General features: G+C 41.8%; 1 protein-coding gene across 2 annotated transcripts; it reads right to left on the bottom strand.

The window, feature by feature from the left end:
• Nucleotides 1–4754: 4754 nt before the first annotated feature.
• Nucleotides 4755–23814, bottom strand: LOC138960328 (zinc finger CCHC domain-containing protein 2-like). 2 transcript variants are annotated; one of them, XM_070332191.1, is made up of 13 exons: nucleotides 22440–23814; nucleotides 20522–20660; nucleotides 18489–18547; nucleotides 17949–18020; nucleotides 17468–17525; nucleotides 17024–17096; nucleotides 16206–16354; nucleotides 15638–15727; nucleotides 13770–13839; nucleotides 13168–13426; nucleotides 12156–12247; nucleotides 8595–8890; nucleotides 4755–7182 (listed from the first exon to the last, which is right to left on the bottom strand). In XM_070332191.1, exons 1-13 carry the CDS (start codon nucleotides 22926–22928, stop codon nucleotides 5597–5599), a joined length of 3432 nt encoding a protein of 1143 aa, XP_070188292.1. In that variant the 5' UTR covers nucleotides 22929–23814; the 3' UTR covers nucleotides 4755–5596. The 2 variants fall into 2 exon arrangements, with proteins under 2 accessions (XP_070188292.1, XP_070188300.1); XM_070332199.1 differs by lacking the exon at nucleotides 15638–15727.
• Nucleotides 23815–24075: the final 261 nt, after the last annotated feature.

Below are 24075 nucleotides of genomic sequence, written 5' to 3'. Positions count from 1 at the left end.
TTGCAGATTAACATGGTGAACGTAAGACAGAGGCTTCTTCAACAAATATGTACACAACTAAATGCGTCCTTACAAATCAGGCTGTAGCAGAGATAATGACAACGCATTCAGTGGAATTTAACATGCTGTGTGACCACTGTGAATATCACCATTAAAGCTTTACTTGTGTTGCTGCAGGATCGGGGAAAAAACACCAAATCTTGTAGACATCTGGTCCTGCAGTGCCAAATAATACAGCAACCAACTTCTTCGAAATTACTTTCACCTTGCACCATCATGAAATTACTTTCACCTTGCACCATCATGAAATTACTTTCACCTTGCACCATCATGAAATAATGAACATATGAAGACTGCAGAGTTGACTTAGGTGTTCATAAATAATGCCCCATGACAATATTTGACGACACAAATACAGTTCAGATTCCCACCCTCCCTTTCAAGATAACCCCATGAAGTTTATAAATCTACTCTCATTTAAGACTACATTCCTTCCCAAGACCTGCTTTTCTCAGATGTATGTAGTCTTACAAACTATCTGAGTAACCTTCAAAAAAATGTTTAAAAACAACGGCTGAAAGTAGATAATAAGAACGGACCAAATCCTTCATAAAAAGGGAAAACTGGCTAGCAAGTACATGTAACCTTTTTTTGTGCTTATTAGTCTTGAATATGATTTCTGACGAGAAGTTTTCAACGTTCTCAGAACTGGTGATGTTGATTCAGGTCAGCAATCGGTTATAGACCAGTCACATATATCAATAATTAATGCACTTATGAAAATCATTTTAACAAATGTAACACTGCAGTAAAAACAAGGGAACATAAATCTGGTGACAAAAATGTCAATATACATTTTGATGTTCATTGTTAATAAAACTGCACTGCACACATCAAAAGAAAAACTCTGCAGATACTTCGACCCTTACCTTTCAAGACTTTGTCACTAAGTTTTGACCAAGAACAAACACTGACCCCCAGGAATGTTTATGGACAACAGTTGATTGTTTAGCATTCACATAAAATCACTTCTCATAAAGCAAGTGACGAACGGAAAATGACAAAAGGGCAGGAATCAAAGAGGTGGAAACGGTCATGAAGACCAATTCCATGCAAAACTAAAACCTGCACACTTCTTTTTTAAAAGATATTTTAACAAGTTTTCCGGGCTTACGTCAGATAGACAATAATTCTCAACTGCAAATCACAACAAAGTAATAAAATACAGTGGAACCAACCCAATTTTAAGACCACTCCCCTTTAGGCCCTTATTTGTTTCAGTTCACAGGCTCAGAATTGTAGGATTTGCACCATAGCATCCTTATCATTATTATTATTACATGTACTAATTCTAACTTCCTCCCTCTCTTTTTAAACACGATTTTCTTCGGTCTCAAAAGTGGGGTTCCGCAGTACCGATGAGAGGGAAGTAAGAAACATGTGCAGGTCTCCTGGCCTATATCGGGCGATATTGATTACAGACCTCATTATCACCACTTTGCCACTGTCTGAGAAACCGAGGGAACAAGATGCTGTCCCCTGCTATTTCCATCATGGCACAGGTGAGGGAATACATCTCACAAATGAAAACAACTTCAAATGACAATAACATTTCTCCTTTTCTTCGACTTGCATGGTGGCAGATAGGTACCATTTGTTTCATACCTTGCAAAAAGGACAGCACGTTTCTCCCTGCAGTCCGGACTGACGATCTAACAGCGAACGGCAAAAAGAAGATACCTTGCAAAAACTTCCAGGCCCTGGCCCTCTGAAGACAATGTTTAAATAATACTAATTTCAGACATTTTGATGTACACTAATGAAAATTTGATATGTAGGTCTTATGAGTTCACAGAAAAACAAAATCAAACAGAAAAACTGAAGATCAGTTTAACCTTTCTTTTGGGACTGACATCTTTTAATATAAGCCATAAATACATATTTCTCCAGTGAATGTATAGGGAAATAACACTAAAAGTTGACAAGGGATAGAAAGGGATGTCTGAGACAAGTTCAGTTCTCTTAAAAATGATAAGAATTTTTTTTATTTTACAAACATTTAAGACATGAATAAGCCAAGCCAAGTCAAAAAATAAAATGTGCTTTTTCCTTCAGACAAATCAAGCCAATTATCATATCTTCAAACACAACAAGCTGGCAAACCTCATAGGGCATCAAATAATTCACATATAATTTTGACTAAAAAGGGAAGTTAAAATTCTCACGTTTTTTATCTTTCATAAAATTTGAATACATCCTGACAATTTTCAACACTTTACAGAAAACAACACATAACACAATTCATCCATTCCAACACCAAATACTGTCTTTATTCCTCTTCTCAAAGGTGCCATGTTAACAAGTTTTCTTTGAGCAGCAACAAATATTACAAGACAACTTTCTCTCCCTCAAACTTGCAATCCATCAATCGATAATATACAGTATTGCTAATAAATGTCTGAACAAACGCCTACAGACGATAGTACAATGTGCCACCTTCAGGTATTTGATCATATGACCGAGAGACTTTAACATGTGTCGTTTCAACAGTATGACATTCGGACAAAATAAAATGATAAATGATTTGGATAAATCTTAGCAGCACCTGGGTTTCACGCCTGAGTGACTAGAGACACTGAAATGTCAATCAAGTTGTGCAGCATAGAACAGAATGCTCCCGTGTGTATAGTAAACAAACTGCATGTTTGTAGGACACTGCAAGAGCAGTGACTGGCCAATTCCAACGTTACGTGCAGAAATAGTTCAGGACATCGGTCTGTGCGTAAGTCTGCGTTGAAATGTGTGACCAATATTACCGAAATAATGGAAGTGTAGAATGACAACTACAAACATTTCCTGATTGTGTAAAAAAAATTAAATTAAAATAAAGCGAAAGCTTCATTTTGACACTTTTCAGCAAGTTTGGCATCACTCCAACTAAACCTTTTGTTTTTACTTTTACATAAAAATAACACCACACTGGGAAAGAAAATCTTCACCATCATTATCACAATAACTGACAGCTTGACCAATACCACCATTTGAGTTGTGATCAGTTCTGATGTAGCACTTCAACTGAAGATGTTTGCTTCAAGGAAAAAACATACTGAGACAATTTCAATGTCAAGCCTTTATTCTCAAAACCAACTCTTTAAACATAAGATGATAATATTTAAAAGTGACAATACATAAAACAGTGGAAGGAATGGTGGTGTTTCTAAAAGTCTCAACAACGAAATCTCTCGCTCAGAGTACATTTTAAAAAGTTCTTAAAAAGTTCCTCTTTTTTTTATAATCAGATTCAGAATTATACACACTTACGAGGACATGACGAATCAAAGTTGTACTTGTAGATGAATACAATTCACTGTGTTAACCTTGGAGATTCCAAGGCGGCCGCCCGCACACTCAAAGGGAAACTCAACCTTTGAAACAATAAGGCAGTTTGAAATCTCAGCATCCCATGGCAAAACACTTGGAAGCACCTATCTAACAAAAAATTCATGTTCCGAAGCAGAAAATATCAATCTCACAAAATCACCTCACATTGACAAGGCCTTAAAACAATAAAAAAAAATGTACGTAAAAGAATAAATAATTTTCTTTGTGTATGCAGGTTTGTGACCGTCTTTTGCACTTGTGTTTCACTGCAACGAGCTTGACAAGCGTTCATTGTACCAATACAGTATTTGCACTTAGGAGAGCAGGGACAGCAAACAATCCATGGAAAAGTTGCAAGTGTGTGCCACTACAAAGTTCCACCCACTGTCCAAAGAAAAAGGAGTCATGGGTGTAACCAGAACAAAAATCCAACAGAAAACAATGCAAGCGCACACTAATGTGCCAGCAGTTTTGTCATCACGCATGAACTGCAGCGTAACTGGCAATTGAGCCCGTTGTGACTGCATGTCTAAACAGCAGAGAAAGTGTGTATAATTCCGAAGAAGTAATTACACAGAGAAAATACCAGTACAGTGTAGCAAGCCATCTTAAATACCTAAAAATAAAATCTGTGAAGTCACGAAGTGCATTCTTTATGATAATGCAACAAAGAAAAAGGTCAACGTTTTTATTGTCAATGACCAAAGCGTCAACTTGTCCTTTTTGACCTTGAAAGCGTCTAGTTGTTTCAGTTTTTAGTCAACCATCTTAAATTTTACCGCAGAACAGTTTTTACAAGAATAAGTTCAAACACCTGTTCAAAATGAACTTATCTGATTATGTGGAGACCGAATCATATGACATGAAATCTCACAAAAATACAATTTCTTCTCACAAAATGCAAAACTAAAAAAAGAATACACATGGAATTTCTGACAGAAAGGTTGCAGAAAAGTAAAAGTGCAGAGAAAGAAACAAGAGACAGACAGGTAGGCAGGAACAGAGCTAGAGAGCGAGAACAGAGCTAGAGAGCGAGAACAGAGCTAGAACAGCAGGAACAGAGCTAGAGAGCAGGAACAGAGCTAGAGAGCGAGAACAGCAGGAACAGAGCTAGAACAGAGCTAGAGAGCGAGAACAGAGCTAGAGAGCGAGAACAGAGCTAGAGAGCGAGAACAGAGCTAGAGAGCGAGAACAGCAGGAACAGAGCTAGAGAGCGAGAACAGAGCTAGAGAGCGAGAACAGCAGGAACAGAGCTAGAGAGCGAGAACAGAGCCAGAGAGCAGGAACAGAGCTAGAGAGCGAGAACGAACAGAGCTAGAGAGCGAGAACAGAGCTAGAGAGCAGGAACAGAGCTAGAGAGCAAGAACAGAGCTAGAACAGCAGAAACAGAGCTAGAGAGCGAGAACAGAGCCAGAGAGCAGGAACAGAGCTAGAGAGCAGGAACAGAGCTAGAGAGCGAGAACAGCAGGAACAGAGCTAGAGAGCGAGAACAGAGCTAGAGAGCGAGAACAGAGCTAGAGAGCAGGAACAGAGCTAGAGAGCAGGAACAGAGCTAGAGAGCGAGAACAGCAGGAACAGAGCTAGAGAGCGAGAACAGAGCTAGAGAGCGAGAACAGAGCTAGAGAGCAGGAACAGAGCTAGAGAGCGAGAACAGCAGAAACAGAGCTAGAGAGCGAGAACAGAGCTAGAGAGCGAGAACAGCAGGAACAGAGCTAGAGAATGAGAACAGCAGGAACAGAGCTAGAGAGCGAGAACAGCAGAAACTGATCAAAGAGAGAACCAGAGAAGAGAGAAAACAAGACAGAAAATATATCCTTAATGTGAGGAAAGTGCACCGATCAGGACCAAATCAAAGAATGTAGTAACTCATTGGTGGGCAAATCAACATACAACAAATCACAGTTACATCAAACGATGATCACTCGAGTTGTTCCAAGTGTTTTCAAAACCACATTGCCTTTTTAACAGCGCACTTGCAGCAAAGTTGCTATCTTACAGCTTCAGCTCAATTTGTACAGATAATTGACATCAGGGTGTCTTTCAGCCACTGTTTCTACAAGATTCCTGGTTGGGAAGAAAGGGGATGGGGGTGGGGCACAATGTTCAGCACAGCTGTCACAGTAATGTCAGCAGACTAGGACGGGGGGTGGTGGGGGTAGGGAGAGTGGCCGCGTCAAGGGGCAGCCCACTCATTTCCACTGGTCCAACGAGATCATCAGTCTGACTCGTCGTGCGGTTTGTAATCGAGCTGATAAACCGATTTTCCCGACATGTTCTCCATGGAGCTTTCCTGGCAGTCTGCCGCTTTGTGGGCGAGGGAGCCACAGTTGTAGCAGCCTGTGTTGCGCTGTTTGACAGCCATGTTGCTGGCCTGCTGCTGCCCCGATGCTATGAGACCTCCGCCCGCCGCTGCCGGAGCTTGAGGGGGAACCGTGGGCCCTCCGTTGCCCCCCTGAGCTGTGTGTAAGGTGGGCTGAGACTGGGAGTGGTACTGGGTGTTGCCTTGCATCATGTGGTACATGTGACTCGCCGGATTCATGGTGGGGTATGCCGGGTGGTTGTAGGAATACATCTCGGGTGTGTAGCCGTTGGTCATCATGCCTGACACTAGCTGCTGGTTGGGCTGGTAGTAGCCCGGCATGGCTGGGTGCTGGATCAGACCGTTGGGGCCCTGGATGTAGGGGAAGGGGTACATCACCTGGTACTGACCAGGCGAGTACTGGGCGCCCTGTGCACACTGCTGGCAGCCGGAGTGGTGCGATACGGGGGGGCTGGGGGCCGCTGCTACCTGAGTCACCGTCACCGCCACGCCCCCTACTTGCAGCGGTGACGCCCGAAGTGACGAGTCTGTCATGACGCTGCTGTTCCCGCTGATGGACTCGTTGCCCGAATCGCGCTGCCCGTTGCCGTTGCTGCCGTGACTAGGTGAGCGGTGAATGCTGGGAGCCGTGGCGGCTGTCTGGTGACTGGCTGTGACCATGGTGACAGGGTGCGACGCAGACACGGTCATAACGGAGCCAGAACCAGGAAGGGAGGTCTGAACGGAGCGAGTGACCAGGGGGAAGGGGATGACACCAGGCTGAGTCTGATGGACGGGGGGAAGGTGGGATGCGACGATGGGCCCACCCTGGCCCCGCCCATAGGGCATGTGGTACAGCGGCCCGGCAGTGCTGGTCACAATCCCCTGACCCATGGGGGTTTGAATCTCAGAGGGACGCAGACCCACGTAGGGCATGGGGATGCCGGGGCTGCCGGGTTTGGGTTCTGGCATGAGACTCTTGCCCTGCAGTACGCCCATGTTGGTGTGGGCGGGCTGGGGCTGGCCCGCCTTGAAGGGAGCCCGCACTGTGCCCGCCCCCACCCCGACCCCCGTCTGGGCCAGCAGGACCGGTCTAAGGGCCATCCCTGTCGACACGATGGGCATGGCCTCCGTGGTGAAGTTGCTGTTGTTTGAGTTGCCGGCAGGATTGTGCACGGCCCCCATCAGCCCCATGTCGGCCTTGGGGTCCATGTACTGGCCCAGAAGTCCCGGCGGAGCATGGCCAGGGGCAGGGAGAGGGGTGGGGTGGTACTGGTAGTAGGGCATCATTTGCGGCATGCCCGGCTGCATGGTAGGAAGGATGGTGGCTTTGGCGGCACCGTCGTCTGGCGGCGTCATTCGGGGGTTGACGGAGGGGGGACAAGGGCTGTTGGACCCCCCACCCCCTCCCCCACTGCTGCCTGGCGACACCTTCACTTGTGCGCTCTTGCCTTGCTGGTGGCTGATGACCTTGCCAGCCTCTGACAAACTATCCCCTTTGTCTGAAAACGGAATCAATAAGAGAATGACAAGGAGCGAAGGGGAAAATGATGCAAACAGGAAACCAAAAAAAGTGAGCTCAGTAAGCATTCTGTTATTTTACCAACACACTCTATTTCTTACATTTTATGGAACAGAGTCAGGCATGAGATCCTCAACTATCAGAAAAAATGATGCAAGATGATGGGATATTAGGAATGATTTCTGGATCTTTGAAATTGCTGGAAACACGCCAATTGGTGGAAAAAAATCTCATGCCTGTAAAAATAACTGAAAAATCTGATTAAAAAAAAATTCTCAAAGTTTCAAATGAAAAAATTTGAAAAAAATTATAATACACACACACACACAAACACTCTCTCTCTCACACATTGCACCGTCTATCTCTCTCCCTTACATCCCTCACACATTGCACGGTCTATCTCTCTCCCTTACATCCCTCACACATTGCACGGTCTATCTCTCTCCCTTACATCCCTCACACATTGCACGGTCTATCTCTCTCCCTTACATCCCTCACACATTGCACGGTCTATCTCTCTCCCTTACATCCCTCACACCTTGCACGGTCTATCTCTCTCCCTTACATCCCTCACACCTTGCACGGTCTATCTCTCTCCCTTACATCCCTCACACATTGCACGGTCTATCTCTCTCCCTTACATCCCTCACACATTGCACGGTCTATCTCTCTCCCTTACATCCCTCACACATTGCACGGTCTATCTCTCTCCCTTACATCCCTCACACCTTGCACGGTCTATCTCTCTCCCTTACATCCCTCACACCTTGCACGGTCTATCTCTCTCCCTTACATCCCTCACACCTTGCACGGTCTATCTCTCTCCCTTACATCCCTCACACCTTGCACGGTCTATCTCTCTCCCTTACATCCCTCACACATTGCACGGTCTATCTCTCTCCCTTTCATCCCTCACACATTGCACGGTCTATCTCTCTCCCTTACATCCCTCACACATTGCACGGTCTATCTCTCTCCCTTACATCCCTCACACCTTGCACGGTCTATCTCTCTCCCTTACATCCCTCACACCTTGCACGGTCTATCTCTCTCCCTTACATCCCTCACACATTGCACGGTCTATCTCTCTCCCTTACATCCCTCACACATTGCACGGTCTATCTCTCTCCCTTACATCCCTCACACATTGCACGGTCTATCTCTCTCCCTTACATCCCTCACACTTTGCACGGTCTATCTCTCTCCCTTACATCCCTCACACCTTGCACGGTCTATCTCTCTCCCTTACATCCCTCACACCTTGCACGGTCTATCTCTCTCCCTTACATCCCTCACACCTTGCACGGTCTATCTCTCTCCCTTACATCCCTCACACATTGCACGGTCTATCTCTCTCCCTTACATCCCTCACACCTTTCAGCTCAACCTCACCTCTATCCAAATCTTCAGAGCCTTCAGAGCTGTCCCCGGCCGGTGCTTTGCCCAACAGGCCAGGCTGCATTTTGTGAGGAGGACCTGGGCTGACCGGCGGACTCCCCCTACTGACCAGGTCAGACATCCCTCCAGGCAAGGTGTCGGCCATACTGTGCACTGACCGTGGGGAGGGCTGGAGGTTGGGCCGGTAGTACGAGGACATGGGGATCCAGGAGGGGGAGGGGGGAGAGGTGACGCTGAGAGCCGGGTAGGCCAGGCTGTCCATCACCCCGTTGATGGGCGCTTGTTTTTCACTGTCAAATAATAATAATAACAGTGCATAATATTTATATAGCGCATGTATCAAGGTTGTTTAACCCTGCTCAAAGCGCTGTGCAATCAAAATACAACGACAACATAACATTATTTACAGTGCAATCACACACATATCAATGAATAACACATTGCTCTATACAACACAGTGTGATTAGAGTGAAACCCCCCTTTTAAGACCTACACAAATCTGTGAAAATCAGGTCTTAACAAGAAGGGCAAAGCCCATACGACTCACATGCTTGACCTTTACATGACCTTGACCTTCAGCTAAACCTAGCAATGACATCATACACTAAGAACTGCTTTACACATTTTTCCTACCAAAATACACAAGGTCAAGGTCATCCAAGGTCATGCAACACAAAGCTGTTAATTCAAGACATAGGAAGTACAATGGTGCTTATTGGCTCTTTCTACCATGAGATATGGTCACTTTTAGTGGTTCACTACCTTATTTTGGTCACATTTCATAAGGGTCAAAGTGACCTTGACCTTGATCATATGTGACCAAATGTGTCTCATGATGAAAGCATAACATGTGCCCCACATAATTTTTAAGTTTGAAACAGTTATCTTCCATAGTTCAGGGTCAAGGTCACTTCAAAATATGTATACAATCCAACTTTGAAGAGCTCCTGTGACCTTGACCTTGAAGCAAGGTAAACCAAACTGGTATCAAAAGATGGGGCTTACTTTGCCCTATATATCATATATAGGTGAGGTATTGAATCTCAAAAACTTCAGAGAAAATGGGGAAAATGTGAAAAATAGCTGTATTTTAGACATTTATGGCCCCTGCGACCTTGACCTTGAAGCAAGGTCAAGATGCTATGTATGTTTTTTGGGGCCTTGTCATCATACACCATCTTGCCAAATTTGGTACTGATAGACTGAATAGTGTCCAAGAAATATCCAACGTTAAAGTTTTCCGGACGGACGGGGGGGACGGACGGACGGACGACTCGGGTGAGTACATAGACTCACTTTTGCTTCGCATGTGAGTCAAAAAGGTGTGAGTTTTAAACTGGAGAGGTCTTAAAAAGGTGTGAGTTTTAAACTGGAGGTAAATTTACTGAGGTTATGAACAAAAAATTTGAAAAATCAGGGTCTTAAAAAGGGGAAGTCTTTAATTGGGGGGTCTTAAAATGGAGGTTCCACTGTATTTCATTCAGTTCTTGATCTTTCCTCGTTCAAATGTTGCGTTACTTGCAAAAGCAGGCTGCCTTACCAACTTCCTTCTCATTGTTTCCATTCTTACTGCATGTGTTTGTTCATTTTCGTCCAAGCCTTCATCTGAACTTGCAACATTAAATTACATAAAATCACTTGTTGATCAACACACTGCACTTATTTCTCTCATTCAAACAAAGCTTACCTACTTCAAACAATTCATAAAATCTCCCAAAGAACAAGAAGAGCAAACGCTCGATCGAGTCACTTTCGCAGTTCTGAATATTATATGAGGCATCAGATGGACAGGAAGAAATTGCTATTCACAACACAATGAGTCACGTTCACATAAAATTTGAGCCCGGTCACTTTTATAGTTTCCGAGAAAAGCCCAACGTTAAGTTGTGTGTTGCCGAACAGAAAAGGCTAGTTATCTCCCTTGTTTTTCTGATAACGTTCGTAAAAGGCTACAGATGTAAATACTTTGATGTAAAGAATAATCCTACAAAGTTTCAATCACATCCGATGAACTTTGTCAAAGATATAAAATGTCTAATTTTTCCTTTGACGCTGACCTGTGACCTTGAAAAAGGTCAAAGGTCAACGAAACCATCGTTAAAGTGTAGAGGTCATTGGAGGTCACGACTAAACAAAATATGAGCCCGATCGCTTTGATAGTTTCCGAGAAAAGTCCAACGTTAAGGTGGTGTCTACGGACGGCCGGCCGGACGGCCGGCCGGATGGACGGCCGGACGGCCGGACAGACTAACACTGACCGATTACATAGAGTCACTTTTTCTCAAGTGACTCAAAAAGTATGTATTACACAGTAACAGAATTAATAAGGTGAAAAAAATAGCATTCACCATCCTAACCATAGCGAGAATAAAAGTCACGCACAAAAAGTCTTCACAAAATAATAACTGGCAGCAAACATCTGTTCTGAAATGAAAATTATAAAATTACCCATCATTTTCTGACAAACTTATCGACACACACAAATCCTCACAAGCCCTCCAGTTTGTCACCTGTTAACAGAAGAACAATGTTGAATTGTCCTATTGTCTGTCTGTCTTCTTTTTACATTTAGTCAAGTTTTGACTAAATGTTTTAACGTAGAGGGGGAATCGAGACGAGGGTCGTGGTGTATGTGCGTGCGTGCGTGTGTGTCTGTGTGTCTGTGTGTCTGTGTGTGTGTGTAGAGCGATTCAGACTAAACTACTGGACCGATCTTTATGAAATTTGACATGAGAGTTCCTGGGTATGAAATCCCCAGACGTTTTTTTCATTTTTTTGATAAATGTCTTTTATGACGTCATATCCGGCTTTTCGTGAAAGTTGAGGCGGCACTGTCACGCTCTCATTTTTCAACCAAATTGGTTGAAATTTTGGTCAAGTAATCTTCGACGAAGCCCGGACTTCGGTATTGCATTTCAGCTTGGTGGCTTAAAAATTAATTAATGACTTTGGTCATTAAAAATCTGAAAATTGTAAAAAAAAAATAAAAATTTATAAAACGATCCAAATTTACGTTCATCTTATTCTCCATCATTTTCTGATTCCAAAAACATATAAATATGTTATATTTGGATTAAAAACAAGCTCTGAAAATTAAATATATAAAAATTATTATCAAAATTAAATTGTCGAAATCAATTTAAAAACACTTTCATCTTATTCCTTGTCGGTTCCTGATTCCAAAAACATATTGATATATGTTTGGATTAAAAACACGCTCAGAAAGTTAAAACAAAGAGAGGTACAGAAAAGCGTGCTATCCTTCTTAGCGCAACTACTACCCCGCTCTTCTTGTCAATTTCACTGCCTTTGCCATGAGCGGTGGACTGACGATGCTACGAGTATACGGTCTAGCTGAAAAATGGCATTGCGTTTAGTTTCATTCTGTGAGTTCAACAGCTACTTGACTAAATGTTGTATTTTCGCCTTACGCGACTTGTTTCTACTTTGTTTGTGTGCCTGAAGAAGACCCTAGGGTTGAAACTTTGCTGTTATTTCTTCCCTGTTCTTCGTTCACACATGAGTACAGTATTTTTTTGTATTTTTATTCCTCACCTGTTGATGTGATCCAGTTTGTGGCGCAAGGCATGCTGAGCGTCCTGTGGCAATCCCAGTTTGCTCAATTCTTCACCGCTCAGCCTAGACAGCTGCAATTGATATACATTAGCATTAGCATCTTCTTCTTCTTCAGCGTTCCAGAATTTTTCTGGTTACGTGTGAGCTCGTTTGTCCATTTGGGTTCCCCACACTATACTCTGAGAGCATAGTCAGCTCACTCCGCTTTCGTTGAGTAGGCATGCTGGGTATTTTCGTGTTTCCATAACCCACCAAACTTAGATATGGATTACAGGATCTTTTCTGTGCGCACTTTGTCTTGTGCTTGGGTGTACACACGAAGGGGGTTAAGTCACTAGCAGGTCTGCACATACGTTTCACCTGGGAGATCGGAAAAATCTCCACTCTTAACCCACCAGGCGGCAGCGACCGGGATTCGAACTCACGACCTCCCGATTAGGAGGCCGACGTCTTACCACCACGCCACTGCGCCCAGCATTAGCATCAAAACAAAACAGAAACCAGTTTTGGTAAATTCTTCATCAAATTTTTGTCAGCCTGTCGCCGACTTCTTCAGTATGGTAATAACAAGTAAGGAATGACGGCACGTGTATTTTCACGATGGAAAGTACGCCATTATATTATGTTTGCATTAGCACTAGCACTCAAAAACAGTTAGGTCTTAAAAAAATTAGGTGAGATTGAGACTGCAACTTATAAAATATTAGCATAAGTGAGTCCTTTCTTGTGCAAAGTTTCTATCTCATTGCCACAAACAATCGTATGATTATCTGACACTTGCGATATAAAAAAACAAACATGCAATAACTGACAACAAATTACACACATTTTGCTTTCGCAGACATGAAAGACTGACTGAACCCTGCACATCTAATGTAAAAGGATGTCATTTTTGGGCAACTGTTGTAATAGAATGTTCCACGAGGTAGCAAAAAAGTCAGATTTGATCCGAAACTACAAGACAAACCAGATCTGCAGAAGATATCTTTACCTCCTCAAAGGAGAGCCTGCCGAGAGCGCCAGCGTACTTGTCCAGGCCGAGCAGTTTGAGCAGCTGCACCACGGAGCTAGTGGCAAGGTCCGGAGACGCAGACCGACTGCCCGCAGGGGACGTGGTGGTGGACGACAGCTCAGAGCGAGGGGGTGAGACAGGGGAGGGCTGTTGTTGCTGTTGTTGTTGTTGCTGGTGCTGCTGCATAGCCTGTTGCTGCAGTGGTAGGGCTTGCATCAGCAGTGGTTGGCAGGTGTGGCTGTAAAAACAAAGGAAAGATACCCGTTTAACAAATCTTTATGATTTATCCTAGCAAGCAAACAAGTACGGTGTCAAGTGAAGGAAAAATCTACAAAACTGCAGATCTGTCGATGCTGCTGTTCTGTTGGCATCCTAAACCCCTACACTAACACACAACAAATATGTTTCTCATTCTAAGAAGCTCTCACACTGAGATCCACCAACAATGGCCGCTTTACCCCCAAGAAAATACATACAGACTGGCATTACACTTGTATCTGCTACACTGATTCCGTGGAGAAGCACTGCAATCTGTTGATGAAAAAGTTGAGCTCTCACTCAAAAGCAAAGACTGAGCTTACCTTGTCTGAAACCTCTGAGGAACACTGAACACGAGAGGTGGAGGCATAAACCTGGGTATTCGACTAGCATCTGAAACAAACAAAACACAACTTCAGATTTTCACAGATCTCTGCTTCACAGCTGTGAGTAGTTGCTTGGAGCTGACAGCCAAACTACTCATGTTATTACTCCCCCTTTCATAGATATGGGTATCTTGCAATAAGAACAGTACCTGACTAGTAAACAACAAAATCAGATGGAATTGCAAGCTTTATGCTGCTAGCTCCTGAAGCAGTTTACTCTTTAGAGTAATTTTCACGACACAAATAATAAAACATAAAGATCAGACCTTGCTTTACAATCTTAAAGGCATAGAAAGCTGATGAATATACACGCTAATTGCTTTACCCAGAGCTGGAGACAGACTAAATTAAGTTCCCTGCAAAATATTGTGGTCTAGGACCCCTTAAATGTTGAGATATTTGAATTTTTATTTTGATCTAGATGGTCCTATTTATAGATTTGGCAACACATGTAACGTTGATGCAAGGGAGCTAACACCGCGGCTTTGTTGACATCCTCACTTTTTCAGAGGCTAGAACAAGCTGTAATGCATGTATTATGGTCCGCGCATGGTGACATATCGTCATTATATGGTCTTATGGTGCGTTTGACATCGATTGTGGGCAAACTACACTTTGTAAACACGGGAGTGCGTTAGTATGCCTTTAAAGTCCCCTTCCATCTCAGAACATACTATCTTAATGATTCTGTCTTCAGCCATACCATAATTTTTTAAATACAACAGTAAGTTTATAGTGACATTTCTCAGATGCCAAGAGGCTTGATATTTCAGGAAAAATCCTTTGGACACAAAATTTGAAGATGATGAAACTTTTCTCTGTATAAAATCCCTACTCTCTTTAATACACTGCGAGGCTGCTAATGTCCAAGAACGATTGAAGTGGAAGAGTTCTAACTGCATAGTATACACAAAAGTCTGGAAAGACTTGTGATGGATATGCGATGCATAATAAGGGGAGGTATCTTGCAGTGCAACCTCAGACACGTTTGTTGTGAAGCTGTCAAACAACTGTTAGTGTTAGTGATTTCTAAGACAAGTACTTGAGGAAGAAGATTTGGAAGCTGATTCCATGTTTGTACATGCTGTTATACTGTATTAGATGCTAAACCAAGACACTGTTTACAAGAACTTGGAGCCAGCTGAGTTCAACCATTTGGGGTGTGCTGTTGTTAGAAGAACATGCTGAGTTTTTTGTCTGAAGCACTAATACTTCTGGTTAGAATTTCTTGGGGAGAAAAAATTCACAGCTCAGTATTGAGTTAAGAGTTCTCAAACATGCCACTAAAAAGGACTAATTTTCCATCTGGAGAGCATGCAAAGCAGTTTAATTTCCTTCAAATTGGACACACTCTAGGAGCAGTTTCATGCAAGACATACTAGCGATCAAACAGAAGTATGTTTGTCCTCAAGCTCAGTTACTGCACCAAGTTTTCAGTTTTTATAACCTTTCTGGATAGTTAGCACTTCATGATATCCTTCCGTTTGGCAGTTCTTTTGATTTCTGACACTTGACATTTGGCTGACCAATGACATCCCAAACCAACCAGAAGCACAGCAATATATGCACTCCAAGAGAAAACACATCAACTGCTTTATCCCAACAAAACTAGCCAATATCATGTGCGCTGCATGTAAACCATGCCATTGTCAATCAGCCATGTTAATGAGAAAAGCACGTTGGTTGCACTGTGCCACAAAAGAACATGCCAAGCAGCTGGACTTGCTGGGAGGAAAACACAGACTGGACGCTTCAGCTAAAGGCCATGCCTGGTGGTGGAAGCATCAAACCTCCAAACCACTGACCGTTTAAGTGTGGGGTCAAGTAGTAAAGGTGAGAGTTGCGAATGGCCATCGGCTTCACTTGCTGCGGAACTGGGCCTACCGTTTCTTCCTCTGAAAACGTAACATAATCACATTTCTCCATCATGGGAAACTCTCCACCCCTGGACCATGCAAATCCAAACACAAAATAATATTTGAGAGAAGAAGGAAAAATGAAAACTCAATCCAACTGCCAGAAAACTTAATAACCCTCAAGAGCTTTCAACTGTTGAACAAAAATGCTAATGCTTTGCACTGTCAGCTGTAGAAATAGCAGATGTTTGAATGACAGAAGAAAGTTTCACCGATATAAGCCTGGAAGGCTTAGAACACAGCCTTTACAAAACATTAACCTTTCCCAAAACATTGTTTAAAAAACAAATCAAAACAGATAACAGCAACTAAAACTCCACACATAAAATTCAAGAGTTGAAACTTGACTGAATTTACAACAATTCGTCCCCCTAAAAAGTTGAACACCATCAAGTCATGCTGATGCGGAAACACAAAGGTATCCAACCCTCTAAAACATAGTTCTCATTATACATACCATCAGGTACCGATCCCATGGACTGGTGGTATGGCATGGAGTGGGGTATCAACGGCAGCTGAGGCTGTGCCTGACAAATCACCAAACCCTTGAAAAACTGGCACACGAGATCCGACTCCAGGATATGGCTGGGGACACACGTGAGAGACCTGCACAAGGACACATGACAAGCTTAGTGCAACACTACTACAAAATAACAGTAACACGCTGTTCAAATAACTAAAAGCAAAGGAGTTGTTGACTCATCATAGATTGTCAGTTGACGGGAAGAAAGTGTCGAGAAATTCTGCATCTTCCAAATATCTTTCTTTCTTTCTTTATTTGGTGTTTAACGTCGTTTTCAACCATTCAAGGTTATATCGCGACGGGGAAAGGGGGGAGATGGGATAGAGCCACTTGTCAATTGTTTCTTGTTCACAAAAGCACCAATCAAAAATCAGGAGAAACAGAATCCGTTAGTCGCCTCTTACGACATGGTGGGGAGCATCGGGTAAATTCTTCCCCCTAACCCGCGGGGGGTTTCCAAATATCAAAAATCAAAATCCCAAAACAAAATTCAATATGAAACCTTCTCTTAATCTGCTTAGAGATGAAAGGTTGTTGAAGACAAAATAACCAAAGGATTATTGCAAAATAAACTTTCTTTGTTGTAAAACATTTCAAAATAGGCACTAAACTAGTCTCTGTGCCAATTGTTATAAGAATTGGTGGTGGTCCCAGCCACATACACCTGGGAGTTTTTACTGCACAATTTTATGCGGACAAGGCTTGTGTGTAATTTGAATAACAAACCACTGTGCATAAACTGAGAGACTCACCTGAAGTAGGTATTCAGTGCACGTATCTGTTCCTGTATGTGCTCTTCTCTACTGTGTGGGTGGGGACTGCGATCTGCACAACAAGAAATACAACCCGATTTAACAACAACCTACTGGAACATTCATTCAAAACCACTACAACTATATCAAAGTCTCCATCATGGATTCAAGTTTTGATAGTTCTTTCAGTCTCAACATCCTCCCCTACCCCCTCCTGTAATAATGCAGAGTATACCTTTCACGTTAACATTTTTTTTAAACAAACTTCAACAAAAGTGACTATATGTATTAATGACTTCTCTTTCTCATAAAACTGAACATTCATTCATGCAACTGAACATATGACTATGAGATGTAAGAATCAAAAACACCAAAATGAAAAGAATGGACAGTAAAGAAACTCGGCAAAGAGCAGGAAAAAAGTAAAAAGAATGTCAGATTTACCTGGCAATGACGGTATTCTACCACTGGGCGGCTTTTCATCGGGATATGAATCCATCATCTGAAAAAGAGAACTCTCTTGAAATACAAAGAATAACATTGAAATGGCATTTATAATTACATGGTCAACACTGATTATTTGTATTCTGTGTACATTGAGGGCAGCTTCCTACCAATGGTAAACACTAACACAGTAACATGTCGAAGAAACAAATGCTAGTAATACAGTCATAAATAATATTTGACAGGACAGTCTTTTTTTGCTGACTTTCACAGAGGTGTGCAGTTATTGAAAACACAGCTGTTATTGGATGATAAGGTTCTTGGTTTGTTTGTTTGTTTGTTTGTAAGGTCCTTGTTACTGTTAGAACATGTTAGTCCCTTAAACATATAATATTCATACAGTTTCATCTAAAGCATTCATGTTTATTTTGTCAAAATTAAAAGTGGCCAAAAGCTTTCACTCATATGTGTTCATACATACCTGTCGATGGAATTCCTGAATGTCTCTAAAACGTTTGCCTACTTCAGTGATTTCTCCATTGGACCAGGTAGCCTGACAAGACAAGAAAAACAGATAATCAGAATATGCAGTGTAATCACTCAGCCAAATTTGAACATGTACTGTACATTTTAACATTTACTCATGCAAGTCTGGATGAACGCACAGGCTACAAACTTCAATAAACATGACTGTCTTTTGTGTCCAACTTTGTTACAACATGTTTTATTTCTTTATAAATCAGACGTCCTCACCTTTGTAATGCGCAGGTCTACAAATACAGGCATGTCAGTTGCTGTGTAGGGACATGTATTCACTATGGCTGACACGACTGACCAATCACAGCACTGAATTAAAATCAAGTTTATAACAAAGCAAATTTGGGTGGGCATGCTTCAAAACAGTCTCCCTTTAACATCCCCCCCCCCCCCAACCAACACACACTCCCCCCCCCCCCCCCCCCCCCCCCCCTTGAGGGAAGTCAAGCAGACACAGGTATAAATTAACCAATTCAACACTTACAAGTATGCGATATTCAGCAGCTTTCTTGGGTGGAAGAACTTCAATGTTTTGCACAAATACTGCAATGAAGAAAACAACAATGATCACATGAACAAACAATTATTATTATCATCCTGTTCTGACAATCACCACCACTGCACATCTATTACAGTATCATTATCATCCTGTTCTGACAATCACCACCACTGCACATCTATTACAGTATTATTATCATCCTGTTCTGACAATCACCACCACTGCACATCTATTACAGTATTATTATCATCCTGTTCTGACAATCACCACCACTGCACATCTATTACAGTATTATTATCATCCTGTTCTGACAATCACCACCACTGCACATCTATTACAGTATCATTATCATCCTGTTCTGACAATCACCACCACTGCACATCTATTACAGTATTATCATCCTGTTCTGACAATCACCACCACTGCACATCTATTACAGTATTATTATCATCCTGTTCTGACAATCACCACCACTGCACATCTATTACAGTATTATTATCATCCTGTTCTGACAATCACCACCACTGCACATCTATTACAGTATCATTATCATCCTGTTCTGACAATCACCACCACTGCACATCTATTACAGTATTATCATCCTGTTCTGACAATCACCACCACTGCACATCTATTACAGTATTATTATCATCCTGTTCTGACAATCACCACCACTGCACATCTATTACAGTATCATTATCATCCTGTTCTGACAATCACCACCACTGCACATCTATTACAGTATTATTATCATCCTGTTCTGACAATCACCACCACTGCACATCTATTACAGTATCATTATCATCCTGTTCTGACAATCACCACCACTGCACATCTATTACAGTATCATTATCATCCTGTTCTGACAATCACCACCACTGCACATCTATTACAGTATTATTATCATCCTGTTCTGACAATCACCACCACTGCACATCTATTACAGTATCATTATCATCCTGTTCTGACAATCACCACCACTGCACATCTATTACAGTATTATTATCATCCTGTTATGACAATCACCACCACTGCACATCTATTACAGTATCATTATCATCCTGTTCTGACAATCACCACCACTGCACATCTATTACAGTATTATTATCATCCTGTTCTGACAATCACCACCACTGCACATCTATTACAGTATCATTATCATCCTGTTCTGACAATCACCACCACTGCACATCTATTACAGTATCATTATCATCCTGTTCTGACAATCACCACCACTGCACATCTATTACAGTATCATTATCATCCTGTTCTGACAATCACCACCACTGCACATCTATTACAGTATTATTATCATCCTGTTCTGACAATCACCACCACTGCACATCTATTACAGTATTAGTCCCGGGATGTAAGATTCTAACAATGGCTGAACCTCTCCTTACTATTATTTCAGTTTTCACACCATGTGTAGCACATATTGCACAATTGACATACAGTAGAACCCATTTCAATATATATCCTCCCTTTCAAGACCTTGCTTTCATAGATTTTGAGTTCATAAGGCCTAAAAAAAAAAATAGGTGTGGTTACGGTAACCCGACCTACCCTATTTTTAGGGGCCGACCCTATAACTTTTTATTACATTTGTCAAAACAAAAAAAACAAAAAACCAGTGCAGAAAACGCAATGAAAGCGAAATCGCCCGAGTCGCACACTTATTTCCCTGTCAAGTAGGTTTAATTTGTAGACATTAGAAAAAAAAGTATAAAAAAAAGTGATTGCCGACCTTCCTACCCTATTTTTTTTGGCTATGTTACCTTAACCACACCTATTTTTTTTTTTTTTTGCCTAACCATTGTAAATTTACCTCCTTTTTAAGACTTGCTCCCTCCTGTCCTCCCTCCCTTACTTTTTTTTCTTAAATGGGGTTCCACTTTATAACAAACTACCAGTACCAATGCGTGACAAAATACCAATAGCTTAAAGTTGAACATTCAGAAAAGCAAATAGTTATCATCATCATCTAGACCCCACCGCTGAGACTGCACGAAGCTCACCTTTCCTGGGTTGTGTTATGGGTGAGTGCCTATTGCAGAGTGGAGGGTGTATGGGAATGGGTGGCTCCTCATTCCGATAATGGGGTATGTGGTTCTCCGAGTACAGATTCAAAGGTACCTCATCCTCGTCAACTTTCTCCTGTAAAAATAAGAAACCAAGCCCAGATGTTTTAAATGCCGAAAACAACAATACAGCACCACCAGCATTTTAAACAGTTGTAGTTGCATATATCTGACCACAACAACAAAAGCTGCACACATGCAAACCATGATAACAATTGATATGGTGTACTGTAGAACTATCGTAACTTTCAAAACACCATTTTGACCTTTGACCAAACATTCGCACCTTTACTGTAACTGTAAGCAGCATCACTCATTCACTGCAATAAACAAACACATGAGTAATACAGCATGCCACTATCTTTATTATAATTTAAATAAATGGAGTATGCATAATTTTGAAGTAAAGAATACCAAATGACCAGTTAACCAAATGAAATACCAATAAAGATGGGGTTGGGCTTGGTCAAACTAAATCTGAGAGAAGCATAATTCACATGCAGAACTGACAGTGACACACTAAGTAAACACGCAAATTATATTCCTTTCGTGAGAACGTCAAAATTATAAGTTTTACTTTTTGACCATAGCATGGCCTTGGCTTTAGTTAGGTGCTGTTTCCAGACATAAATAATGATAAATGAACATGTGTTGTGTTAAGTAAAGTACTGTCAAATATATATACATATATCAACAAAAATCTGTATCAAACTAAGGAAGACACAGATAAGTCAAAGAGAGATTATGTGCTTTTTTGAGAGGCATTCATGATTGAATTGAACTTGAAGTCAATCAAACAGCTAGTGCCTGAACCTGTGAGTTTGACATAAAATAAGGCTAAAATACGAACACAAACTGTGAACACACACACACACACACAAACTAACAGTAAAAAACATGCATGAATAGACAGACTATCCTTCTTCTGTAGTTTCAGTCAGTCATGAAGACAGCCCAGTCTAGAGTCATGAAGACAGCCCAGTCTAGTTAACACTACTGACAGATAGTCTTTCATATGGTGCTAAGTTAGTTTAGTATAGCTGTGTCACCTAAAGAATGGATGCGATGGACATTCTTAAAACTTAATAAAGCATGAATTGTTGTTCAAACATATCTATATTCACTCTTGGTCTTACTCTTAGTCTTATGATTCCACAATGTATTTTCACAAAGAAACAGACTTCTCAAAGTCAGAACAATTTTTTTTTTTTTTTCATTTTCATTACTTTATTGTCCCATCGCTGGGAAATTCGGGTTGCTTCCTCCCAGTGGAAAGCTAGCAGCAACGGAGTCGCTCTACCCAAGTGTCTGCGTGTTTAGGTGTATTCAGCCATCTGCACTTATGGCAGAATGACCAAGGTCTTTTACGTGCCATTGTGATGACACGGGGGTGGGATATGGCTTCCGTCTCTGGGTCTGCACATAAAGTTGACCCGTGTCCGTCCCGGCCCGAATTCGAACCTGCGACCTTTCGATCACAAGTCCAGTGCTCTACCAACTGAGCTACCGGGCCCCCAATTGATGCATTATATATTATATCATGTCAATATTGTTATCAGAGCCAGAAACATACAGTGACACACATTTGTTGGCATTATTGAAAGCTTTCATCTTGATGACTTGAAACATAGTATCAGTATCAGTATCACTGAGTATGGTTCATGGTGGCTGGTACTTGGTAGTGGTACAGTTTGTCAATTTGTGTCAGCAGAGGAATCCTTTCCATCACAGAAATGGTGGTAAAATCTGATACCGATAAAAGTCATATGAATCACAGCATCTAGCCTTCCTAAGAATGCGAGTGGTAGCCTTGTTCAGCAATCATCCTGCAATGTCATAAAAAATCTTCACTTACCCTAAACGTATCCCGTCTCTGGTTGTCAAGTGAACACAGATGTTCATGAAAACGTCGTCTCTGTTCAAACATGAACGCTGGGTGGTTGGTCGCTAATGTAAGCACTGTCAAGACTTCGTCTGCAACGTTGCTGTCATCACCTGGGTGAAAACTAAAGACAGTATCAAGATTGCTCTCAATGATATCGTAGATGATCTGTGCACATGTCGTACTCGACGAACGCATGAGGGAAAGCGTAACGAACACCTTGGCTCTCAGTATCTTCGGAGACGTAATGTTTTTGTATTTGGCGATTTCTGTCTGTTTGTTCGCGGTCCCTTCTGCGATTCTGAGATAATGGTAATCTTTCTTGCCGTAATCCTCCAGAACCGTGCCCACAAAACGAAGTTCCAGAGGCAGACACATATGTAACAACGCACACATGTAGTCTATTCTCTTACGGGGATTCAAGTTCTTGAACCAGCAGCATAACTCTTCTTTACACACCATCGTTAGTAATGTGATCACAACCGACGCTGAATTAAGTGTGATACCATCAGACTTTTTAGAGTCAGTAGTTCACGATAGTCGCCATGTAAAATTCCTTGAAAACATAAGAGCTATGGTTCATCCGGGCATTTCAAGGCAGAGAAGCATGTAATGGTGGCTCGCAGATTCCACTATTATATCCACATTTGCGTTTATTCGCAGAATAAAATCCACGAAAATGTTCAGAGAAGCTCTAAAAAATTCCTTGTCAAATTCAGACGCCCGCAACTTTCCCAAATAGACCCAAACGATGACGTCCAGCTTCTGAAAATCCTCAACCGTGCAAGTGGGAAGGGAGACAATTTTTCCGTCAAACTTTCTGTTCCACTTCCAAACAGAAAGCTGTTCTGCTGGATGACGACAACGGGCCTTGCAATCTTCAGACAACCGAGCCTCTTTTTCCAAGGTTAAATGTTCACAGTTAAATTAACTGAATTTGTTCAAATTTCCAAAGAATGATTTAACTGCGCCACTAAAACCACTCGTTATAATTAAAAAGAGAGAAGCACGAGTAACGTCCCTTGATGAATAATATGATTGAGATGTGAAAGGTCAACCACCTTTTCAGGTGACCGATCCTTGGTAAGAGGTTAGTCTAGATCTCCCATTAAAAAAACTTTCATGAGGTCTAGAACCGAATAAATAATATTTCCACTTCTGATCTGATCAGATCCCGCCACAGATAGGTGCCAGTGATACCATGACATTTTGCTGATCAAGCACTTCCGCAGAGTTGCACGTGCTACAAAACAAAAAGTAGGCCAAACAGTTGCAAATAACGTGGCGCTTTTTAAAGTTCTGTAATTTCTTTTCTCTGTGCGAGTGTCTGCCTATTGTGTGTGTGTATGTGTGTTTTAAGAAGAAAATGTTATAAAACACCAAAAGAAGCCTAAATCAATGTTTCAAGCATACCATTTGTGAAAATTACTTTGCAAAGCAAACAGTGTGTCAGTGTGTGAGAAAGACAGAGAGTGTGTGTGTGTGCGTGTGCGTGAATGAGAGTGTGTGTGTGTGTGTTTACTTAAATGTAAATGTAAAAGAGAAGAAGAAAAAAAACAAGTGTCACTCCACATACCACAGATAATTATGACAAGAACATTGGAGGAAC

This window comes from Littorina saxatilis, linkage group LG1, assembly GCF_037325665.1.
Source record: "Littorina saxatilis isolate snail1 linkage group LG1, US_GU_Lsax_2.0, whole genome shotgun sequence".
Classification (NCBI taxonomy): Eukaryota; Metazoa; Mollusca; class Gastropoda; order Littorinimorpha; family Littorinidae; genus Littorina; species Littorina saxatilis.
Note: the sequence above shows the minus strand (reverse complement) of the source record. Positions and strands in the feature narration are given on the sequence as shown.